Source organism: Silene latifolia, chromosome 1, assembly GCF_048544455.1.
Source record: "Silene latifolia isolate original U9 population chromosome 1, ASM4854445v1, whole genome shotgun sequence".
Taxonomy (NCBI): Eukaryota; Viridiplantae; Streptophyta; class Magnoliopsida; order Caryophyllales; family Caryophyllaceae; genus Silene; species Silene latifolia.
In genome coordinates, this window is record NC_133526.1 from 10537527 (window position 1) to 10562062 (window position 24536).

The window sequence follows — 24536 nt, forward strand, 5'->3', positions numbered from 1 at the left end:
CGTCATTTGAATTTAACATTTGAATAAAGAAGCTCAATTCATTATATGTGGTTACAACAATAAATAAGAGGCCCGATTAAATTCAATACCGTCTTTATGGACAATTTATATTATTACGATATTAAACATTTAACATCTGTTGTTACGACCCGTGCATTTATTTGCACGGGTATAAAACTAGTTGCTTACAAAGAACTAATTGTCAGCCCATGCAAAACAAATAAGAAGGATTTATGATCGACAATAGACTAATCGTAGCAAGTAGGCCACTTACGGTGACATTGGCCCAACAGTTTTCATGGATCTGCCTGATTGACGAATCCATTACGACTCCCGATTCTATTGTACGACAAAAGTGGTATCTTAATAACTTAGTGAGAGACCATCTTTTCTGAGGCGGTCTGTATTATTCCATATGATATTTTTGATTATATGAAGAGCAGTTGTTCACAGGTTGTATTTGGTAGCGCGAGATTATGGGCCGAGACACGGAGTTGGAGTCGAGTCGTTTAGTAGCTTATAGTTGGCATAGATATTAGTCATCATGTATAGAGATCACTTGTAAGTTGTAATATTCAGTCATTCATTCATTTGTAATTCACTAAACATGTTATTTATACAAAGAGTTTCTTAATTGCAATTCCGATTTCACCGCCTTGGAAAATCGAGATGATAACACCCTCCCATTACCTTGGCCGGGTAAGAAGGGGGTGTTACATTGGCAAACAATGACACGACCCGAAAACAAGACACGAAATTAACGGGTTAAAGTCGAGGTTTGATTACTCATTTATGTAAGCGGGTCGACACAAACACGACACGAGATTTAATTGGGTCGGATTTGGGTTGGAGGATTCTTGACCCGTTTACGTCTGACACGAACACAAACCCAACACGACACGATTTATTACAAGGTCTAATAAACAGGTCCAATATCAAGCGACTTGAATTAATTTTATCGATTCGGGTTGGATTATGCCCGGTCTAACTTGGAGGTCCCAACCCCCAAGTCCAAAGGAACTCGTCCCAAACTTCCCAATCCCAACTCCCCTAAAGAGGTATTGTATTGTGGAATGAGGGACGAAGAACCCTTCCCCTCTCTATCTTCCTCCTTCTCCTCCTAAACCTAAAATCGCAGAATCCCTCTTTCAATTGAATTACTTTGTTGGAGAAGAGTTTAAGCATAACACTAATTATACACCAAATTTTCTCTTGTTAAATGCTCTTTTCTTGTTTCTTCCTTCTTCTTCTCTTCTTCTTTTCATGTCTTCACCAACCCTTCTCTTCACTTCTCCTCTTTTCTTAGTTTCTCACTGCTTTCACTATGGACTCCTCTAAGGTATGTTTTTTCTGGGTTTGTTTACCAATTTCAACTTGTACCCTTTCATTTTGTTATGTGGGTTAAGCTAAAATGGCCATATTTCTAAAGAAATGATATGAAAATGTTGTGTTTGATTTGTAAAATTGGATGAAATTCAATGTTATTAGCAGCATTTGTCCTTGATGGGAAAGACGGTGTAATACGGCGTGTTTTGATGTAATGATGTTGTTTGAGAGAGTATGTACAGTATAGCTTGACCCCATTTCCCAGTTCTTAGAATTTGTGAGGTTACTCCTTTCTCCACGGATTGTGTCTGTAATATGCCAAGTTTATACCTTTAGTAATGTAGGAGTTGTACCTTTAATTGCCGTGCAATTTGATTTGTAATATCCACTCAAGGGTCCGTAGAAGGGAGTTGAGATGATGAATTGAAGGGTGTCCTAGACACTGTAATATAGAGAGGGAGGCTAGTAGTTTGGTTTCAGAGGAATTAAATTCTACTCCCTCCGTCCCCGTCATTTGTTTACTTGGATTCCAGTTATCTCAATCAATTGTTTACCTTTCCATTTTATGAATGCCTCTGAAGGGTAACTTGATCCTTCACACTCAATTTGATCCACTTGTCATCCAATAATTTGTCCATCCTCTTTCCTTTGTCTTTGTGCCAAAATCAAAGGTAAACAAATGATAGTACATTGTATTTGAAATGCATCATGAAACTACAATGTCCTTGAACATCTCAAGTAAGGTTTACTTTTGTTCTTAAGTTTTAAAATCAGGATATTTAGATTTTGACCATAAATTGGATTATGTATCGTACATCAACTTGTGTTACCTTGATGCGAGGGTGCTTCTGAAGAGATAAAGGTTATACTTGTTCGAGATACTCCAATATAAATACGACATCATTGTAACACATTGTTCTTTGGAAAGAACTACTCTCTCCCATTTTATTTGTTCTTCCCAAATTTTCCGGGCACAATAATTTTAGAATCAATATTTTGTTTCAACAAGTGAGAGCAAATGGGTCCTCAACCAAACAAACCAAATAATCGAAACTTGAATCACCATTTCTAAGCACCATCTTAAACCACCATCAACCGCACCCCTCCCACTTTGACATTTTGACCATATCTCGCCACAATTAAACACCTCCAAAAAGTTTGATTTTTTTTTGCTGATTAATTAGAATACTTTGCTCGTGATTGTAGTGAATTTTGTGGGCTTATATACTTGAGCTCCCTTGGAACCCGACAAAATGTTTGCTTTTTTTGCTGGTTTTTTTATTATTATATTTTACATATTAAGTTGATGTGTCGCAGGAGAATTTGTGAGTGTTTTAATGTTGCTTATAGCTTTCTTCCCTTGAGTTTTATGTTTGTGTTTTGAGTTGTAACCTTTTTTTCTTATATTCTCTAATGTATTGGCTCGGGGATTGATTCTAATGTTGAGATATGTGGACTGGTCGACGAATGCGTGCATTGTTTTCTCCTTAGCTTAAAAAGTGTGTGTGTGTGAGGCACGCCTAGGCTCAAGGCGCCAGCGAAATTGCCTCACCGGGGGTGCCTGAGGCGCATTACTATGCAATTCCATTCTAATTCTATTATTTTACCTTCTGTTTTCTTCCATATTCTGAAATTTCACTTATCCACGTGTTAGCCCTCTTTATAAAAACAAAAGCGCGACTATTGTTTCACTAAAAACTTATAAATATACATGTTCGTTTACAAAATCAGTATGCCTCGTGTTGGTAAGGCGCGTGTCTTGTGCCTTACGCCTCGTCGCCTTCAGACCCCATCGTCTCAGTGTGGCTCGCATCTTCTCAAGCTATACTTTTCTTCATTGTTCCTGCTAAAGTTTTTCCTTTTTCTTTTTCTTTTTCTTTTTCTTTTTCTTTTTCTAAAGAGTGGGAAAGATTGAAGTTGCATTGTACTAAGTTTCTGATAAATGCTATGTGTTGAGACTTGAAAAGAGGGCATAGTAGTCTATTACTCTATTGTTTTCATGGTCTTAGTTGGAGGTCTTGTAGGAGTGAAACAATGAAATTGGAACTTCTGTTTAAACAAAATGTTACCGAGTTTATTTGCTGAGTAATCTAAATTCATGATTATGCTTCTAAAACAATTACGATTGCATGTAAGGTGTTGAAGTGTGTATGAGGCATCCAGGGTGTTCCTCTGTTTAAGAATTGGATTTATCTCATCTTAATTGTCATGAATAACAGGTAATATTATTCGGATCATTCACTGCAGACGAGATAAAGTCTTTGCAAAACAAAGCATCTGAGAATATTCAAGTGCCTGTGCACAAGACAGAAATCCAATTTGGTTCATTGCCCCTGGTTGTAGGGGAAGTATCGAGTGTCCCAGGCAGTGGAACTGGTAAAACACTTGCTTCATCTGTAAAGTTTGCAAATTCAGTTAAGAAAGACACTGATTTGGTGGGAAAAAAGCCCATCATAAAAGGTGTTGAAAGTAAACCCAAAGAAAATGGAAGTGTTGATGGTCCCAAAAATTGCAGTTCGCTGAGTAACGATGTTCTGGCTAAAAGAGCTGTTAGTCCTGACTTGTCTTCATTGTGCCTGTCGAATAATTATGGAGCTTTTCTTCTGCAACCTTCCATAAGTACTCCCAAAGTTGATCTGGATTCAAGGCCCAAGATCTCATATCCAAATGGTGTCCATAATGAGTCACCCATGTTTGTGCCTGCTAAATATGATGGGAAAAAAGGGTCAAACGGCTTCATTACTACTGCTTGCGATTTGCTTCCCCGTGGCCTGATCAATGCTGGGAATTTATGTTTCCTAAATGCAACATTACAGGCACTTTTATCCTGTTCCCCATTTGTAAAACTTTTGCAGGAACTCAGAACTCGTGAAATTTCTAAGGTATGTTTTGGGTTGTATACATATGAAGCAATCTTTGGAATGTTGTGCTCAGTTGGACTGACGTGTCCTCATGTTTTCCAATTACATGTTTAGGTTGACTATCCAACATTGATTGCATTTGTGGATTTTCTATCAGAGTTTGACATGCCCCCTAATTCAAACTCAAGGAAGAAAGACTCAACTGATATAGAGATTGGTAGACCTTTCAGCCCTGCTATGTTTGAAGATGTCGTGAAGAACTTTACTCCAGATGTGCCAAGTGGTTTCTCTGGCAGGACAAGGTTTCTATTTCTTTTAAATTAGTTCTAACGAGTAACGTTCTTTGAACTCTAGCGCAGTGGCTCCTTATTCAGGATTTCAGCCAATTACCTTGTTCTTGGTAGCTTAAACCTTTTTCATATTGGTCAGTGTCGTATCTACTAGAACGCTAGTCTTATCTTTGTTGTAGATATTGTTCTTTCACCAACTAGTTTCAGCAACTCATACACAAATGACATGAAAGATGACTGCAGTTGAATCTCGTGCAAGTTGTACAATAGCTCCTGTAATTTGTAGAAATGAGTTTTAGGTTTTGCCATGCTTCAGTTTCTCTATGTGACTATGTGTAGTTGTAGAAGGCCTTAATGCAAGAATTTATCAGGGCTATGTATATGCTTTGTTAATCTCATGCTTGTAACAAATGAAGAATATATGACAGAATAATAGAAACAATTTTGAAGTATGTTTGAAATCCATGTGCATTATTCTTGTTGTAGTTGTGTCCCATATCCTGTGTGCAGGAAAAGTAGTATTTATTAGCAGTAAACCCATTAGTGTATTGGTAAAGTGCTCTAGTTTACTTCCAGAAAGGCAGAAAGCTGTATATCCAATTCTTGTCAGATGAACTAAAGCGGAGCTCAGGGAAAGTATGACTGAGCGGGGAATCCGACACGTCTTTTTCTATCCTGACTAGTGACTACCACCACCTTTTTCTCCACTGCCATTTCCCTCTGTTCTTTTGTGACTATTTTATGCATGTGGTGCATATCATGTTTGCGATGGTTTATCCAAACAAATTATGCTTTTGATATGCAATTTCTCACATCTGCTCTACTTGATATCCAAAATAGAATACTTGCTCGTCATTGGTGATGAACCTCAGATACACTTCATGCAGGAGCATGCGAAAAAAATAATCGGATATGAGTTTGAACTTTGAAGTTGCTAGTTTGTTACTATAGTGGAAGTTAAGAGAAAAGTATGGTAAATATGTTTTGTCTGACTGTGAGCCACTTTATTGTCACCATTTTGGGGGCTTCGTCTGTTATTTGTGTCTCTTCTTTATCAGGTTTGTCAATTGAATTACCTATTTGTAAGTGACCCCTTGCGTTGTTACTTAGTTGCTCAGTGGTACATATTGTCTTCCTTGGCTGGCATAGTTACTTTGTTGTTTTATGGCTGTAATAACTGTTAAGAGACATTTTTGGTTTTGGCTTTCTAAAACCCTATAATAACTGATATATAATTATCATGCAGGCAAGAGGATGCTCAAGAATTCTTAAGCTTTATGATGGACCGATTGCATGATGAACTGCTCAAGCTTGGCGGTCAGTTTTCTGGTATGGGTGGGAATAAGTCATCTCTTGTGTCGTCATCGGATGATGATGAGTGGGAGACTGTTGGTCCTAAGAACAAATCAGCTGTGACTAGAACTCAAAGCTTCGTCCCATCGGAATTAAGTGCAATATTTGGTGGAGAATTGAATAGTGTTGTTAAGGCAAAAGGTAAGTGATATTGTGTATTACTCTCATGTGTTTTGTTGCTTTGTAATGGCCGTTGTTGTACGTATTTTACTTGCCTAAGCACATTAAGCTTTTGGTGCACCCTTACTTCGTAAGTATCTTTGGAGTTTATGTGAAAGGCTTGGCCTACAAAACTAACAAAAGTAGCCCAACTAGGACAGCGTAAGAAAATCAAATATTTTAAGGAAAAATTAGTAATAATTACCTTTTATATATCACTTTTTACATATAACTACTTGCATAAAAGATTTCAAATTTTACTACCTACTAGGCTCTACATTTTAGAAATTGCTACCATAAGTGTTCAGGCGAAAAAAAAGAAGCAAACGACCGATATACCCTTTAATTTTCCATTAATTACAGCTTTATCATCATCCTCCTCTTTCATCCTTCTCTATTACATCTTCCACATTTCACAAACCTAATTAATTTCAATTTCAACAAGTTTCCTCAAATTTCAGAATTTTTGTTGCTCTAACCTCTCATCAACCCCCGAATTTTGGGACCTACTCAAACACGTTTTCCATCTTCGAAATGACCAAAATCTAACTTCAAAGTTACGTAGAACCAATTCTTGGTTCCTTTTCCCAGTTTGTTATATGGTTAACTGAATGTTTCATAGATAAGGGAAATAATTGGATTTGAGAAAGTTTGATTTTTTTGGGTACTTTTTTTGAGGGTTTATGAAATATTTTTTTTTTCGGAAGAGAATAATGAAAGATTAGTAAGAAAGAAGATGAAGCATAGAGAAGATTTATGGGCCGAGGGTTACTTTAAAAAGTTTCTTTTTGAAATTTGAGTAAAGAAAGAGGATACAGATGAACAAGAGAGAAGATTGAGGAGGATGAAGATGGAGGGAGAAGATGAAGGAGTTAAATGAGTAATGAACTATTATAGGGGAATTTCGGGGATAAATGAGATTTAGTAGGAGACTAGAGGAGGAGATTTTAAAAAGTCGCCGGATTTTGCAAAACAAAATTAATCAAATTTCTGTTTTAGTAGCAATTTGTAAATGTAATGAATTTATTAGGCAGTAAGTTTCAAAGTTTTTTATATATGGTAATTGTTTGTAAGGTGATATATAATAGATTGTTACTATCAATTTTTTCCTTGTTTTTATTCATTTTTTTCCGTTTTTACTTGCATCTCTGATTTCAAGATATATAGGTCTTCAATACACTGTTAGGGTCTATGCCCTTCCATTTTCACTATTTAACTTGTTTTGAGTTAGGAGTAGGGACCATGTGTTGCTCTCTATTTAGTGAAAGGCGGGACTGAGCTAATCGCACTGAGTTTGTTGACCAAAGAATTCACTTCACATATGAGAATTCTATGTATGGCCTGTAGCAGTTCAACCTAATGTGCGTCTTAGGATGGGATATAATTTTGAAAAATTGTCAGTTTCATGGTACTAATCTTGGTTTAATATGAGACTTAGTCTTGTAATTAGTTGGCGTGGCCTTACCTCAGTTGTTGAGTCATAAATGCGGCTGATACTGCTTCAAATCGTGCTCATGGTGACGCTCATAATCTTGATAACTTGGTCACTATGTGTAGTGGTCAAGATTTAATACCATTGTCGGTAGTGTTGAGACTTTCACATTTATTGCAAATCCCAATGGTTTAGAACTTCAAGTCCCTAATGGCCTTCAGATTTACTGTTCTAGTGCCTCAGTTGATTACAAAGGCCATGGCAGTGTGCTGTCTTTCACTCTTGAGACCTGCTACTTGTGGGTAGTGTGTTTTTGCAGCTTGGGGGTTATGTTGCTGTTTTTGTATTTGCAAGTTTTTGGTGTTATTATTTTCTTTCTTATGGTATGTGAAAGTACTTGACATTTGGTCTTAATCCTGCAATTTCTATTTTTTTACAAGTTAGTTTAGACCACTTGTACTTAAAAAACTTTGATATCAATATTTTGAATGCTGATACATCATGTGTCATTTGATTGATTTGGTCATTTGGACACATACTTTCGTTGACGTTGATATTCAAATAGTTTTGATCGAGTTACACTTACACATACTAAAAAGAAAAAAAATCAGTTTAAATCGGTTCTGATCTGTTTAGATAAGTTCGTTTTATTTAGGATGTCTATTGAAATACCACGGACCTTTTCTGCTACTTCCTTTTTGTTAAGGTCTCTGACTAAATTCAAGTACTAAAACAGGCGTAGACTACCCGGTGTGTATGCTGACTCGCTGGACAGTTGTGATAGTAAGAAAGAAACTAGCCATTTTTTGATTGATTAGTTTTCAGGTTGAACTATTCTGGCTGTTTCTTGTCTGCTCCTCCTTTTTCCAGTGCTTGAGCCAGATGTCTTAAATGTACAATAACATTACTTAGGGCCTCCAAGGTTCTTGCCCCTTGGTACACCTATGTTTTGAGAGCTGTTTCCGAATCAAATGCTTATTAGTGAGCCCTATGAATTCTATTTTATTGGTTGTATTATGTATGCCTTTCAAATTTAAGGCAATGATCGATTATTTTCATCCGTGCTCCTTGCTTTACTGGTAATAAGTGATTTCTATTTACTACCTTATATATAGTGTCCGTTTGAGCTATGAGGTAGGAGAAAAGAGTGTGGTTAAACTCTGTCTGTTGTGATTAATGGCTGTAATCCCTCTCTGCATTAAATTTAAGGCAATTATCGATTTTTTCATTCGCACTCCTTGCTTTACTGGTGGCAAGTAATTTCTATTTACTGCCTTATTTACAGTGCCTGTTTGAGCTCTGAGGTAGGAGAAAAGAGTGTGGTTGCCTGTCTGTGTGATTAATGGCTGTCATCCCTTTCTGCATGAAATAACTTCTGTTTTTTTTTTCAGTTACTAGCTTCAGTTGTCTTTGTGTTAGCAATGAAACTTTTCTACTCTAAACTGTTTTTCAACCTTTTCTACAAGCATAAAATCTTGTTTTTTCTATGCTTCTAATCTACTGTGGTTGTGCCGAGCAGGAAACAAGGATTCTGCAACTGTCCAACCATACCTCTTACTTCATCTGGACATTTTCTCTGAGTCTGTGGTCAGAATTGAGGACGCCCTTCGATTATTCTCTGCACCCGAGACACTTGAAGGGTACCGAGCATCAAATACTGGGAAGGTAAACTGTAAACCTGCTAATTTAGTTAAAATAATGAATGAAAATGTCACCTTATATCTCTTCTCTTGTTATATTATGACTGCTAATTTTGTTGTGTTTTATCTAAATTAATTTTATATGTCACCTTATATCTCTTCTCTTGTTATACTCATCCCCTTTTGGGGCAAGCCTTCGTGGAAAGGTGGAATTGGGTCTTCGATATGTTGGATTCTAGTCTAATAGACCTAGTAGAACACCCCCCCCCCCCGCGGCTTCTTTACTTTTGGCTGTGTTTCCCAATTACATGAGCTAACCTTGAGCATTAAAATTTCTGCCAATATAAGTTGAATGGTTTGTATTGAATAGAGAATATGGCTTCCTATTGTATTGTATCAATCTTATATTCTTATGACACACTTTCCATGATTTTATCAAATGATGCACCACCGTTTTGGCACTCTTTTCCTTCACTGACGTACTTCTCTAGTTCTCTATGTGAAACTCTCTCTTTCGATTCAATTCATTCCATTTCAATCTGGACCAATTTTTTCTGCAAAAGCATAGTATGTGGGGGGTAAGGGCTATAAAAAGGTGATGTCAATTGGGTTTGTTGAGGGAAAAAAATAACACTATTTTGGACAATGTGATGAGGAAAAATTTCCCTAATAAAAATTGGGAAGACTTGATTGGAATCTGGCCACATGTCTCTTTTGTGAAGATGTTTCATGTTATTGGCCTAAATGAGATGTTGAAGTGTTGTGTCATGTCGGGATGTTGGACATGTGACATGTAGTTGAGATAAAGGCTCGAACACTACTAAGAAAAGGTCACTAGCGACAAAAACCTGTCGCAAACAGAAATTTGCTATGAACGGAAACGCTTTTGCGACAGATCAGTGAACTTGCAACATATAAATGATTTTAGCGATGGAAAATCTGTCGCAGGCCCAATTCACATATTCACACCTTGTTTTCCATATGGCGGGCAAGTCTGTGATGGATTGTTTATTGATATGGTAGCTAACTGATTTTAATGCAAAATATAGGCGGGAGTTGTGAGTGCTAGCAAATCTATAAAGATACAAACTCTTTCGAAGATTATGATACTGCACCTGATGCGCTTCAGCTATGGGAGCCAAGGAAGCACCAAATTGCATAAGCCTGTCCAATTCCCGCTTGAATTGGTGTTAGGTCGTGAGCTTCTTGTCTCACCTGTGAATGAGGCAAGTATTACGAACCCTTCGCTTGCCCTCCATGTGGGTCTTTTATTTCGTTCAAGCTTATTTGTAGGACATTAAGATTGGCAAATTGACAAGCATGTTCCATTTGCATTAGTTCTAGTTGACAAAATGCTTAATCTGTCCTGCATGAATTATTGTAGTTCATTTTGCATACATATATTACTATATTCTTCCAGCGAGGTCTCAGAGGGATGTTTCCTGTTCCCTGTACTCCAATTCTTCATATAACTGGCATACCTGTGAGGCTGTTACCACACTCGATACTCCAATTATTGTGTACGACCTTGGACATTGATGTTGAAACAAAAACATGAGTATTTTATTAAAGTAGCTCAGCCTGACACTTGGACATGCGGGTCATATTGGATGTTTTGAACGGAGTCTTTGTAACATAACCTGTGCCTAACCAAATAAAGTTCTTGTTGACAGCTAATGTTGTGTTCCCTGTCCAACATGTTATTCAAAACATGTTTGATTCCCCTTATATCTAAAAAAGATTATAGTTTAGCCAGACACAAATGATTTTCAGTATTTTGTTTAAAAGTTAAATCCTGTTGGAAAAGGATGAATCTAATACAAATATTTCAACCTCCGGAGATGGATGAATATAATGCTATATTTCAACGTCTTGTTCAGATACTATTGTGATGCCATGAGAGAATTAGACCCATTAAGTTGTGTTATCACTTATCAGTGAGGTTTACCTGATTTAATGGGATCTTTGAGTTCTGAAACGTTGGCTGTATTCGGTATTTCTTTCAGAACAGTAGGTGACACTGTCGGGAAACTTGATTTTCTCTTAAGATAAACTCCCTCAGATTATCTGTTTCCTTGTCTTTTTTTCACATTCAGAAAATCGGATTCTAGTACGGTCAGTATAGTTTCCAAAAGTCCGAATATCTTATTGTATCTGTAGCCAGTGACACAATGATACCACGTTTTCAGTATTACTCCCCCGTCCCTAGTATGAGGTTTTGCATTCCTTACAATTGCCAAAGAGAAACAAGTATATGTTGAAATGAAAACGTACTCCTAGGAAACAAAATCTGATAGATTTTGTTTTGCATTTTCTCTCAGGGAAGAAAGTACGAACTTGTTGCTACAATCACTCATCACGGAAGAAACCCTTCGAAGGGCCATTATACTGCTGATGCCCGTCATGCTAATGGTAAATGGTTACGGTTTGATGATGCATCTGTCACTGCTATACCAACAAACAAGGTCTTACATGATCAGGCATATGTACTTTTCTACAAGCAAGTTAAGTGTAGTTGATGAGGCCGAAGATAGGTTCATGTTAACTTTTGGGCCAGATCCTCTTTGACCATATTTGCCAGGACTGGAGGGTCAGATTAGTTGCCTTCCTCAGTAATGAGTGAGGATCATTTGTTCGTCTTCTACTATCCCATGCCCGCCCTTTCCCTTTAGCACATCAACATACACGCATTTCCCTCTTATTTATTTCAGTTGTTGATGTGTTAAAATTACGAGTGAATTATGAGTCTTTGAAATCAATACGCTTGTAGAGATGGGAGCTACAGGCGAAGATGGAAGTTGTAAGCTAATCTCTGATGGCGTGTGCTTGGGCCGTTATGCTTTATGAACAATGTCACTGATGTAAGCTAATCTTTTATGTAGATTCCATTATTGTGTAGGAAGATACAAAATTCGGACTAGTACGTAGCACACGTTTTTCATACCGCAAGGGTAATTTGTTTATTGGCTACCGTGTTAACAAAAAAACTACTGAGTAAAGCCCAAGTTCCTGTTCAGAATAGCCATGTCATACTCATGCGTTCTTCTAACTACGATATTAAGGTGTAATTTAGAGTAAAATTTTCAGTTTACCTGCGACAGTTTTATTGCCCACAATTCATCAAAGTATATTGTTGTATCGAGTACAACGGTCTTGTAATGTTGATGCATCCCATTTGTTTATACTCATGGAGCATAATGTAATCGTTGTACAACTACGCGTCTTGCATGAAACAAACTCTCGCTACCTATTTAAAACCGGAAGCTTTTTAATCTTGTCAATCGCGTACTTGGGTCTTTTTCTATATAACTTTTGTATATTTTACTCGTCATTGGATTGTATCAACAGTTGTACGTACAAATAAGTACAAGTAACTTTATGTCTGTGAACTTCATTATAAAGTTTTTGAATTTTGTTGTAAATTTTACAAGTTTTGATGTTAATTTTCCAAACTCAGTCACATAAATGTTGAGCTAAGAAAGTTACGATATTACTACTCATATGAAATAATACATAGGAACTCGGTTATATTTTTCACAAAAATATTGAGGTCAAGAAACTACAATGTAACTCGTAACGATATATATATAAGCTTAGTTAGATTTGAGTATATTGACCCCTATAGATACAATTCCCTTTCTGCCTTAATTTTGGCACATTTTAGTTTAGTTCAGTTATAAATTATAATCAATTCAGTTTAACTCATTTCTTCACAAATTAACTCTTACTTGAATTTAGTTCAGCCTTATTGAGTTTAGCTCCTTTCAGCCGGAAAAAACAAGACCTTAGTAGACCCAACCCGAAACCCGAACTCAAGGTCCGAGTGACCCAAAACCCGAATTGATCCGACCACTATAACCCGACCCGAATGTTTATTGTTGCAAACTGATTATTATCAATGAATAATTCGATAATAGTTAACACGAAAATGACCCAAATCCGAAGCCAGCAAACCGGAAATTGACCTGATCCGAACTGACCCGACCGGATTGACCCGTTTGCTAAGTCTAGGCCTTAGCCTTCATTTTTCTGTTACATGGCAAATTATTTCTCCTTCAATATATGAGATATTTGGCTAGAAAACGTTAATATATTATCGGGTAACAGACGGATCTTATATCGGGCAAGTCGGATCCGTTTTGCCGAGTCAGGTCGGATCGGACTTTGGCCCAGACTAATTCGGAGCAATTAGAATGAGGCCTTGTGAAATGTTTGGGTCTCCGTAGTTGCACAATAGAGAAGGGACGAACAACCCTCTCCCCTTTCTCTCTCTCTCTCTCTCTATCTTCCTCCTAACCCTAAATTCGCAGTCTCCTTCTTTGTTCTTCCCCAATTCAATTGAATTATACCAGAATAACACACTCACTTTGTTGGAAAAAGTTGAAGCTCAACAATACTCCGTATACACACACCAATCTCTTGTTATTTTCTCTTTTCATGTCTTCACCAATTACTCTCTTCACTTCTCTACTTATCTTTGTTTCTCACTGCTTTCACTATGGACTCCTCTAAGGTATCTTCTTTTCTGGGTTCGTTTTACCAATTTCAACTTGTACCCTTATTTTGTTATGTGGGTTGTAGTAAAATCACCATATTTTTTTATAGAAATGATATGAAAATGTTGTGTTACTAGCTGCATTTGCCCACGGCGGGGGAAACACTGTCTAATTCGGCGTGTTTCGATGTAATGATGTTGTTTTAAAGAGTATAGCTTGAGCCCATTTGCCAGTTCTTAGAATTTGTGAGGTTACTCCTCTTTGGACGTCTTGTGGATGTACGGAGTAGTATGCCAAGTTTATACCTTTCCTAATGTGTAAGTTGTACCTTTAATTGCCGCTCAAGGGTTTCGTTAAAGGAAGTTGCGATAATGAATTGAGCATGTCTGCAATATGTCCAAGTTTATACATTTCGTAATGTGTAAAGTTCATATCTTTAATTGCCACATGATTTCATTTGTAAATTCCTCACGGTTCTTAGACCGTGTAATGTAGATGGGGTAATTTGGTTCGAGAGGAATATGTGTGATAGAAGTTAAATTGTACATTGTATTTGAAATGCATCATGAAACCACAATGTGCCACTGCCTGAACATCTGGAGGAAAGTTTATTTTGACCGTATCTCACCGCAACTAAACAATACCTGATCCACTATTGGTACCATCAGCAACCCTCCATCTGTTCTAGCCGTACCTCACCTCAATCAAACATTACCTGGGCGATGCTCACGATTGTGACGGGTAAGAAGGAGATAGAGGTGTGATCGCCGAGCAATAGGAAAGACTAAGGTCTAAGGAGAGAGAGTGATTGGCGTTTGTGTTGGGACTTGGGAGAAGAGGAGGAGAGGTAGAGAGAGAGGGAGGGAGGTGGGGAGATGGGTGTTGTCTGAGACCAAGGGTTAAGGTCGGTGATGGATGGTGGTCAGGGGTAGGGTTGAGGTGGCTAATGGAGGGAATTGGGTTAATCATTATGTGTATCATTAGTCATCAGTTATATTGGTTTTGAGAATTTAGACTAGGTTTGTTATTGTAATTTTTGTAGTTATGCAATGACTACAAGGATAAATTTGTATTTTTGAAACCAAAAGTTTACTATATGGGGACTGTAAAGAAGTGGGAAGATCATATAATGTTTCCCTAAAATGGAAAGTGGGAGGAACATACGCTAAGGGATGGAGTAGTATTTTATGGCCAGGATTAGTTAGGTGTTAGGACACTTTGCTCGTGATTATTGTAGTGAATTTTGCGGGCTTATATACTTGTGCTCCCTTAGAACCTGACAAACAGTTTGATTTTTTTGCTATTTTTTTTTAGTATGAAGTTGATGTGTCGCGGGAGAAGTTGTAAATGTTTTTATGTTGCTTAGCTTCCCTCCCTTAAGGTTATTTTGTGTTATGAGTTGTTAATTTTTTTTGTTAGACTCTCTAATGTATTGGCTCATGGATTGATTCTATTGTAGAGGTATGTGGACTGGTTGGCGAATGGGTGCATTATTTTCTCCTTAGCTAAAAAAAGTGGGTGTGAGGCACGCCTAGGCGCAAGGCGCTAGCCAAATTGCCTCTTCGTGGTACCTATAAGGCACATTACTATGCAATTCCAATTCTTTTTCTAATTCTATTATTTTACCTTTTCTTTTCTTCCATGTTCAAAATTTTAACTTATTCCCATGTTAGCTCTCTTTAAAAACAAAAACGGGACTACTGTTGTTTCACCAAAAACTTATAAATATACATGTTCGTTTGAAAAATCACTGCGCCTCATGTTGCTAAGGCGCGTGTCTTGCGCCTTACGCCTCGTCGCCTTCAGACCCCATTGTCTCAGTGTGGGTTGCATCTTCTCAAACTATACTTTTCTCCTTTGTTTCTACAAATCTGTTTTTTTCTTTTCTAAAGAGTGGGAAAGATTGAAGCTGCAGTATATTAAGTTTGTGATAAATGCTGTGTGTTGAGAGTTGAGAAGAGGGCATAGTATTCTATTGTTTTCGTGGTCTTTGTTGGAGTTCTTATATGTGTGGAACAATGATATTGGAACTTCTATATAAACAAAATGTCGAGTTTATTTGCGGAGTTATCTAAATTCATGACTATGCTTCTACAACAATTACGAGTGCATGTAAGGTGTTGAAGTGTGTATGAGGGATCCGGGGTGTTGCTCTGTTTAAGAATTGGATTTATCTCATCTTGATTGTCATGAATAACAGGTAATACTCTTCGGATCATTCACTGCAGACGAGATAAAGTCGTTGCAAAACAAATCATCTGAGAATATTCAAGTACCTGTGCACAAGACAGAAATCCAATTTGGTTCATTGCCCCTGGTTGTAGGGGAAGTATTGAGTGTCCCAGGCAGTGGAACTGGTAATATACTTGCTTCATCTGTGAAGTTTGCAAATTCAGTTAAGAAAGACACTGATTTGGTGGGGAAAAAGCCCATCATAAAAGGTGTTGAAAGTAAACCCAAAGAAAATGGAAGTGTTGATGGTCCCAAACATTGCAGTTCGCTGAGTAACGATGTTCTGGCTAAAAAAACTGTTAGTCCTGACGTGTCTTCATTGTGCCTGTCGAATAATTGTGGAGCCGCTCTTCTGCAACCATTGATAAGTACTCCCAAAGTTGGTCCGGATTCCAGGTCAAAGAATTCATATCCTAATGGTGTTCATAATGAGTCACCCATGTTTGTGCCTGCTCAATATGATGGGAAAAAAGGGTCAAATGGCGTCATTTCTTCTTCTTGCCAATTGCTTCCTCGTGGCCTGATCAATGCCGGGAATTTATGTTTCCTAAATGCGACATTACAGGCACTTTTATCTTGTTCCCCATTTGTAAAACTGTTGCAGGAACTCAGAACTCGTGAAATTTCTAAGGTATGTTTTGGATTGTATTCATATGAAGTTACCATGGATTCTTGTGCTTTGTAGTACTGATGTTTCCTCATGTTTGCCAATTACATGTCTAGGTTGACTATCCAACATTGATTGCATTTGTGGATTTTCTATCAGAGTTTGACATGCCCCCTAATTCAAACTCAAGGAAGAAAGACCCAACAGATATAGAGATGGGTAGGCCTTTCAGCCCTGCTATGTTTGAAGATGTCGTGAAGAACTTTACTCCAGACGTGCCAAGTGGTTTCTCTGGCAGGACAAGGTTTCTATTTCTTTTAAATTACTTCTAACGTTCTTTAATCTCTAGTGCAGTGGCTCCTTATTCAGGATTTCAGCCAATTACTTTTTTCTAGGAACCTTAAACCTTTTCATATTGGTCAGTGTGGTATCTACTAGGCCACTAGTCTTATATTGGTTGTAGATATTGTTCTTTCACCACTGTTTCATAAACAAATGACATGAAAAATGACTGCAGTTGAATCTCGTGTAAGTTGTAAAATAGCTCCTGATTTGTAGAAATGAGTTTTATGTGTTGCCTTGTTTCAGTTGCTGTATTTGTAGTCGTAGAAGGCCTTAATGCAAAATTTTATCTGGGCTATGTCATTATGTGCTTTGTTAATCTCATGCATTTGAAAAATGAAGAATATATGATAGTTTCATGGAAACAATTTTGAAGTATGTTTGAAATCCATGTGCATTATTCTAGTTGTACTTGTGTCCCATATATCCTGTGTGCAAGGAAAGTGGTATTGATTAGCAGTAAGCCCATTAGTGTATTGGTGAAGTGCTCTTCTCTATTCCAGAAATCTGTATTTCCATTTTCCAATTCTTGTCAGATGAAATGAACTAAAGCAGAGCTCAGAAAAGACTGATGGAACGGGGAACCCATTACGCCTTTTTCTATCCTGAGTATCACACCACCTTCTTCCTCCACCGCCTATTTCCTGTTTTCTTTTGTGACTATTTTTATGCATGTGGTGCACATCATGTTTGCGAAAAAATTATGCCTTTGATATGCAATTTCTCACATCTGATCCACCTGATATCCAAAATAGAATACTTGCTTGTCATTGGTGATGACCCTCAGTTACACTTCATATAGGAACATGCGAACAAAAATAACCAGAAATGAGTTTGAAGTTGCTACTATAATGGATATTAAGAGAAAAGTATGGCAAAGATGTTTTGTCTGAGCCACTATATTATCACCATTTTGGGGGCATTGTCTGCTATTTGTGTCTTTTGTTTAGCAGGTTTATCAATTTAATTACCTAATTGTAAGTGACCCCTTGTTTTGTTGCTTAGTTAATCTCAGTGATACATATTGTCTTCCTTGGCTAGCATAGTTACTTGGTTGTTTTCTGTCTGCAATAACTGTTCAAAGACATTTATGGTTTTGGCTTTCTAAAACCCAATAACTGATATATAATTATCATGCAGGCAAGAGGATGCTCAGGAATTCTTAAGCTTTATGATGGACCGATTGCATGATGAACTGCTCAAGCTTGGTGGTCAGTTTTCTGGTGTTGGTGGGAATAAGTCATCTCTTGTGTCGTCATCGGATGATGATGAGTGGGAGACTGTTGGTCCTAAGAACAAATCAGCTGTGACTAGAACTCAAAGCTTTGTCCAATCAGAATTAAGTGCAATATTTGGTGGAAAGTTGAAAAGTGTTGTGAAGGCAAAAGGTAAGTGATACCGTGTATTACTCTCATGTGTTTGTTGCTTTGTAATGGCCGTTCTTGGGGTGATTTCTTTATACGTATTTTACTTGCTTAAGCACGTCCAGCTTTTAATGCACACTGTGTAAGTATCTCTGGTTATGTGAAAGGCTTGGCCCTACAGTACAGAGTAGCCCAAATAGGACAGCATAAGAAAATCAAATACTCGTGGTAATAACTGCCTATTATACTCACTTTTTACATATAACTACTTATCGTAAAAAGTTTCAAAATTTAATATTTAGTAGGTTCAACATTTTACAAATTGCTACCATAAGTGACTTCAGGCGAAAAAAAGAAGCAAAAGACCCATATACCCTCTAATTTTCCCATTAATTACAAGTTGTCATCATCCTCCTCTTCTGTCCTTCTCGTTTACATCTTCCACATTTTCACAAAACTAATTAATTTCAACAAGTTTCCCCAAATTTCAGAAATTTTTGTTGCTTAAAATCTAACCTCTTGTCAACCCCCGAATTTGGGACCTACTCAAAAACGTTTTCCATCTTCGAAATGACCGAAATCTTAATTTAAAATTACGTAGAACCAATACTTTGGTTTCTTTTTCAAGTTTGTTATGTTGGTTAATTGATGTAATGGACAAAGCAATTTTCACTAACTGTATGTTTCATAGATAAGGGAAATAATTGGATTTGAGAAAGTGTGATTTTTTTGGGTACTTTTTTTTTGGATTAATGAAAAAAAATACTCGTTTTTTTTCTTTTCGGAAAAGAACGATGAAGATGATGAAAATAATGAAAGATTAAGAGAGAAGATGAAGCTTGGAGAATATTTAGGAGCAGAGAGTTACTTTTAAAATTTCGTTGTTAAATTTGGGTAAAGAAAAAAAGAAGATGAACAATAGAGAAGATGGAGGATGATGACGATTAGTGACCTATTATAGGGGAATTTAGAGGATAAATGAAAATTAGTTGGAGGAGATTTTAAAAAGTCGCTGGATTTTGTAAAACAAAATTAATTGAAAAAACATTTTAGTAGCAATTGTAAAGTATAAGGAATTTATTAGGTAGCAAGTTTCAAAGTTTTTTTTTTTTTTTTTTTTTTTTTAATATTAGGTAGTTATTTCTAAAAAGTGATACGATATAATAGGGCTGTTATTATCAGTTTTTCCTTGTTTTTATTACTTTTTTCCGTTTTTACTTACATCTCCGATTCCAAGATATATAGTTCAATACACTGTTATGTACTTATGTTCTATGACCTTCCACTTTTCACTATTTAACTTGTTTCATGTTGGGAGTATGGACCATGTGTTGCTATCTATCTAGTTAAAGTTGAGAGTGAGACTGAGCAGAGCCTAATAGCACTGAGAGTTCGTGGTTGTTCGACCAAGGAGTTCACTTCATATATGAGAATTTTATGTATGGTGCCCTATAGTAGTTCAACCTATTATGCATCTTTGGATGGAATATAATTTGGAAAAATCGTCAGTAGCATGGTACTAAAACTTAGTTTAATATGATAATCCTATAATTAGTTGGTGTGGCCTTACCTCGGTGGTTGTTAAATGCGGCCTATACTACTTCAAATTGTGGTCATGATGATGCTCATAATCTTGATAACTCGTTCACAATGAGTTGTGGTCAAGATTTAACGCCATGGTCGGTAGTGTTGAGACTTCACATTTATCCCAAATCCCAATGGTTTAGAACCTTAAGTCCTTAACGGCTTTCAGATTTGCTGTTCTAGTGCCTCAGATGATAACAGAGGCCATGGCAGTGTGCTGTCTTTCACTCCCGGGAGCTGTTATTTTTGGGTAGTGTGGTTTTGCAGCTTAGTGGTTATGTTGCTGTTATTGTGTATTTGTAGGTTTTTGGTGTTCTTATATCGTTATGTATGGTATGTGAAGATATTTCACATTTGGGCTTGAATCTGTAATTCTTAATTTTGTTTTAAGTTCAGTTAATCAGTTTAGACTATTTGTACATAAAAAACTTCGATATCAATATGTTTGAATGGTGATACACCATGTTGCTATAATGTGGTAATCTGATATTACTGTTTAGAAGTCAAACTTTTAAAACCTTAGCTGCCGTCGATATTCAAATACTCCCTTCCCTTGAAGATTTTCCACATTACTGTTTAGAAGTCAAAATTTTAAAACCTTCTGCATAAAAAAGCTATGTTGCTCGGACTCTTCAATATAACCTCGCGTACCCGTGTCGGATACTCGGACACGGGTAGGACATTCGGATACTTCATTTTAGACCAAAAACATGATTAATGGCTGTAATCCACTTCTGCATGAAATAACTTCTGTTTGTTTCAGTTACTGTCTTCAGTTGTCTTGGTGGTATCATCGAAACTTAGGTTTCTACTCTAAAACTGTTTTTCAACCATTTCTACAAGCATAAAATCTTGTTTTTTCCATGCTTCTAATCTACTGGGGTTGTGCCGAGCAGGAAACAAGGATTCTGAAACTATCCAACCGTACCTCTTACTTCATCTAGACATTTTCTCTCAGTCTGTGGTCACAATTGAGGATGCCCTTCGATTATTTTCTGCACCCGAGACACTTGAAGGGTACCGAGCATCAAATACTGGGAAGGTAAACTGTAAACCTGCTATCTTGGATGATCCTTGAGCTGCATGGTCTCACTAGTCTTATACTTGAATATTTTTTAGGTTTCAGTTTCAAAAATGAACTTCATTGTCTGCCCACAACAGTAATACCATTTAATTTTTGATTGTCTTGTGATCATGTTGCTATAATGTGGTAATCTGCTTCTGTTTCTTGAATGTTGGCTAGTTTCTGGTGCACACTACCAGTTATGAAATTAAAATATATGACTGCTAATTTAATTAAAAATAATGAATGAAAATGTCACCTTATATCTCTGCTCTTGTTATATTTTATTTTGTTGTGTTGTATCTAAACTGATTTTATATGTACATAATAAAGCTCGCCGACGAACTGTACAATCCACTACTTTTGCAAAACCCTTGCCCTTTTGGGGCAAGCCTTCCCGGAAAGGTTGAATAGGTTCTCTACCAATAATTTAATTCATTATAAAGCGAGCACAACCGTCCCGGATATGATGGATTCTGTGATGGATTCCGGTCCAATACACTTAGTAGATGTTTTCCTCCTGTGTTTTGTGTTTATGCTTCCTTTCGCCCTCCTTACCTTTGACTGTGGTTCCCTTTTACAATTTACATGAACGTTTTTGGGTTGCCATACGATTGAGAATAATCTGTAATATAGATATACTTTGGGAGGGCTGTATTGAGTAGAGAATATGGCTTCCTATAGTATTGTATCAATCTTATGACATACTTTCCATGATTTTATCAAATGATGCACCACCGTTTTGGCACTCATTTTTTTCCACTAACGTACTTCTCTATGTGATACTCCCTCTTTCCATTCAATAGATTCTGTTTCAATCTGGACCAGTTTTTTGTGCCAAAGCATAGTAAGTGGGGTAAGGGTATAAAATGGTGATGTCAATTGGGTTTGTTGAGGATAAAAAATTATAATATTTTGGACAATCTGATGAGGAAAGTTTCCCTAATAACAATTGGGAAGACTTGATTGGAATCTAGCGGCTTGTCTCTTTTGTGAAGATGTTTCGTGTTATTGGCCTAAGATGAAGTGTTGAAGTGTTGTGTAGTGTTGGGATGTCGGACATGTGACATGTAGCCACGGTGAAGGGTCAAAGTTGATCATCCCATACCATCTTTCATGAGACCGATTGTTTATTGATATGGTAGCTAACTGATTTCAATGCAAAATATAGGCGGGAGTTGTGAGTGCTAGCAAATCTATAAAGATACAAACTCTTTCGAAGATTATGATACTGCACTTGATGCGTTTCAGCTATGGGAGCCAAGGAAGCACCAAACTGCATAAGCCTGTTCGTTTCCCGCTTGAATTGGTGTTAGGCCGTGAGCTTCTTGTCTCACCTGTGAATGAGGTAAGTATTACCAACGCTTTACTTGCCTTCCGTGTGGATTTTTATTCATTAAGCTGATATTTCAAAGCAATCTAGAACGGCTTCTCTACGAATTCTTTACCTAACAACAATCACATAAACTCCAATTACCATATGTAAAACCCCTTTTTCCCCCCAATTCATAATTTAGGACAAACCCTAAAAGACTAATCAATGGAACTAATGAAATCAAGGACTTACCGACACCAACGATGTTATAAATGACAGGCATGTTCCATTTGCTTTAGTTCTAGTTGGCAAAATGCTTAATCTGTCCTGAATGAAATATTGTAGTTCATTTTGCATACCTGTGACCACACTCGATACTATATTCTTCCAGCGAGGTTTAAGAGGGACGGTTTCTGTGCCCTGTACTCCGACTCTTCATATAAATGGCATACCTGTGAGACTGTGACCACACTCGATACTCGGACATGTGTATGACCTTGGATATTAATGTTGAACCGAAAACATGAGTATTTTAGTAAAGTAGCTGAGTCTGACACTTAGACGTGCGGGTCATGTTAGATGAGCCTTGAGCGGAATCCGAGTAACATAGCCGGTGTGTAACCTAATACACTTGTTGACAGCTAATGTTGAGTTCCCTGTCCAACATCTTATTCAAAAAAATGTTTGATTGCTGTATATCTCATAAAGATTATATTTTTGCCAGACACAAATACTTTCAGCTTTCTGTTTAAAACTACTTGTAAATCATCCTGATGGAAAAGAATGGAAAAGAATGATACTCCGTATAATACAATATTTCAACATTCAGAGAAGGATGAATATAGTGCTATATTTCAACCTCTTGTTCAGATGCTGTTGTGATGACTTGAGAGAATTAGACCCTTTAAGCTATGTTATTAACGGGGTTTACCTGATTTAAGGGGATCTTTGAGTTCTGAAACGTTCGCTATATTCGGTATTTCTTTCAGAACAGTAGGTGAAACTACGAGGAAACTCGATTTTCTCTCTTAAGATAATCTGTTTCCTTGCCTTTTTTCGCTTTCATTTCAAGTATGATCAGTATGGTTTCCAAAACTTCTAGTTTTAAATATTGTTACAGCCCCATCCCTAGTATGAGCTTTGGCGTTCCTTAATGTGACCCAGTTCTCTGTTACAATTGCCAAAGAGAAACTGTTAAATTTTGTTGTGCTTTTTCTTTCAGGGAAGAAAGTACGAGCTTGTTGCTACAATCACTCATCACGGAAAAAACCCTTCAAAGGGCCATTATACTGCTGATGCCCGTCATGCTAATGGTAGATGGTTACGGTTTGATGATGCATCTGTCACTGCTATACCAACAAACAAGGTCTTACATGATCAGGCATATGTACTTTTCTACAAGCAAGTTAAGTGTAGTTGATGTGCCGAAGATGGACTCACGTTAACTTTTGGGCCAGATCCTCTTTGACCATATTAGCCAGGAGTCAGGACGCGAGGGTCAGATTAGCTGACTTCCTCAGTAATGAGTGAGGATCAGATCATCCGTCTCATTTGTTCATCTTCTACTATCCCATGCCGACCCTTTCCGTTTGGCACATCAACAAATACACATTACCCCTTTTTTTCAGTTGATGTGTTAAACAGGCGAGGATAACACTAAATGGAACATATGATCCTCCATGATATAGCATTCGGGAAGTATATCAGATGTTAAAATTACGAGTCTTTGAAATCAACACGCTTGTAGATGGGAGTTACGGGTGTGGTTGGATATTGTAAGCTAATCTCTGATAGCATATGCTTGAATGAAGGGTTATATGCTTCATCTCCTGAACAATGTCACTGATTGAAGCTAATCTTTTACAGTATGGAGATTCCAATATTATTTAGGAAGATGCAAAATTTGGACTAGAACGTGGCACCCTTTTTTTTCCTTGCCCTGTCATACGCATTCTACTGACTACTGAGTACGATACTAAGGTTTACCATACAGTAAAATTTTCGGCTTAGCCTTCATTTCCCTCTTAAAATTTTACAAGGCAAATTATTTCTCCTTCAAAACACGAGATATTGGATACTAGATGTATTATGTATTTATGCAACTCTCGGAGTTGGTACTTATAAACCGTGGTACAAAACAGAAACAATAAAGAGGATCATTTCCGTCAATTTTTTTTTTATCCAAACAATGAGTTAATATTTACTCTTGATGAAGGACCATTAGTGTCCTTAACTCTTAAGTGCAGGTTTTGCACGTGTGTAAAAAACTCGTACAGTATTATTTTGCTTTGTGGCTTTTTGTGTTGTCTTAAATTGTCTATTTCTTGCGGAAATGCTGTTTATGTTCTGTTCATCATTTTGTTTTCAGCTTCTTCAAAGTTTCATCCCCCCTCACTCTATTTTTTGTCCTACAATTCTTATGCAATGTAGACTTTTACAGGTAAATTTTAAAACAAAATCATTTGATAATTG

The 24536-nt window shown here is 37.1% G+C and overlaps 2 protein-coding genes across 2 annotated transcripts; both read left to right on the forward strand.

Moving 5' to 3' along the window:
• Nucleotides 1-1007: 1007 nt before the first annotated feature.
• Nucleotides 1008-12077, forward strand: LOC141598248 (ubiquitin carboxyl-terminal hydrolase 24-like). Its single transcript, XM_074418087.1, has 7 exons — nucleotides 1008-1339; nucleotides 3546-4208; nucleotides 4302-4489; nucleotides 5724-5971; nucleotides 8941-9086; nucleotides 10111-10287; nucleotides 11383-12077. Exons 1-7 carry the CDS (start codon nucleotides 1325-1327, stop codon nucleotides 11578-11580), a joined length of 1635 nt encoding a protein of 544 aa, XP_074274188.1. The 5' UTR covers nucleotides 1008-1324; the 3' UTR covers nucleotides 11581-12077.
• Nucleotides 12078-13266: 1189 nt separating this feature from the next.
• LOC141598262 (ubiquitin carboxyl-terminal hydrolase 24-like) lies at nucleotides 13267-23892 on the forward strand. Its single transcript, XM_074418092.1, has 7 exons — nucleotides 13267-13574; nucleotides 15758-16420; nucleotides 16513-16700; nucleotides 17879-18126; nucleotides 20583-20728; nucleotides 21921-22097; nucleotides 23287-23892. The coding sequence occupies exons 1-7, from the start codon at nucleotides 13560-13562 to the stop codon at nucleotides 23482-23484; spliced, it is 1635 nt and encodes a 544-aa protein (XP_074274193.1). The 5' UTR covers nucleotides 13267-13559; the 3' UTR covers nucleotides 23485-23892.
• Nucleotides 23893-24536: the final 644 nt, after the last annotated feature.

Bases quoted from the DNA above. Each gene is read 5' to 3' on its own strand.
- LOC141598248 (XM_074418087.1), top strand. The intron at 4,209-4,301 runs GTATGTTTTGGG...TTACATGTTTAG, and splicing joins GAACTCGTGAAATTTCTAAG to GTTGACTATCCAACATTGAT. The intron at 5,972-8,940 runs GTAAGTGATATT...TGTGCCGAGCAG, and splicing joins TAGTGTTGTTAAGGCAAAAG to GAAACAAGGATTCTGCAACT.
- LOC141598262 (XM_074418092.1), top strand. The intron at 20,729-21,920 runs GTAAACTGTAAA...TGCAAAATATAG, and splicing joins GAGCATCAAATACTGGGAAG to GCGGGAGTTGTGAGTGCTAG. The intron at 22,098-23,286 runs GTAAGTATTACC...TTTTTCTTTCAG, and splicing joins TTGTCTCACCTGTGAATGAG to GGAAGAAAGTACGAGCTTGT.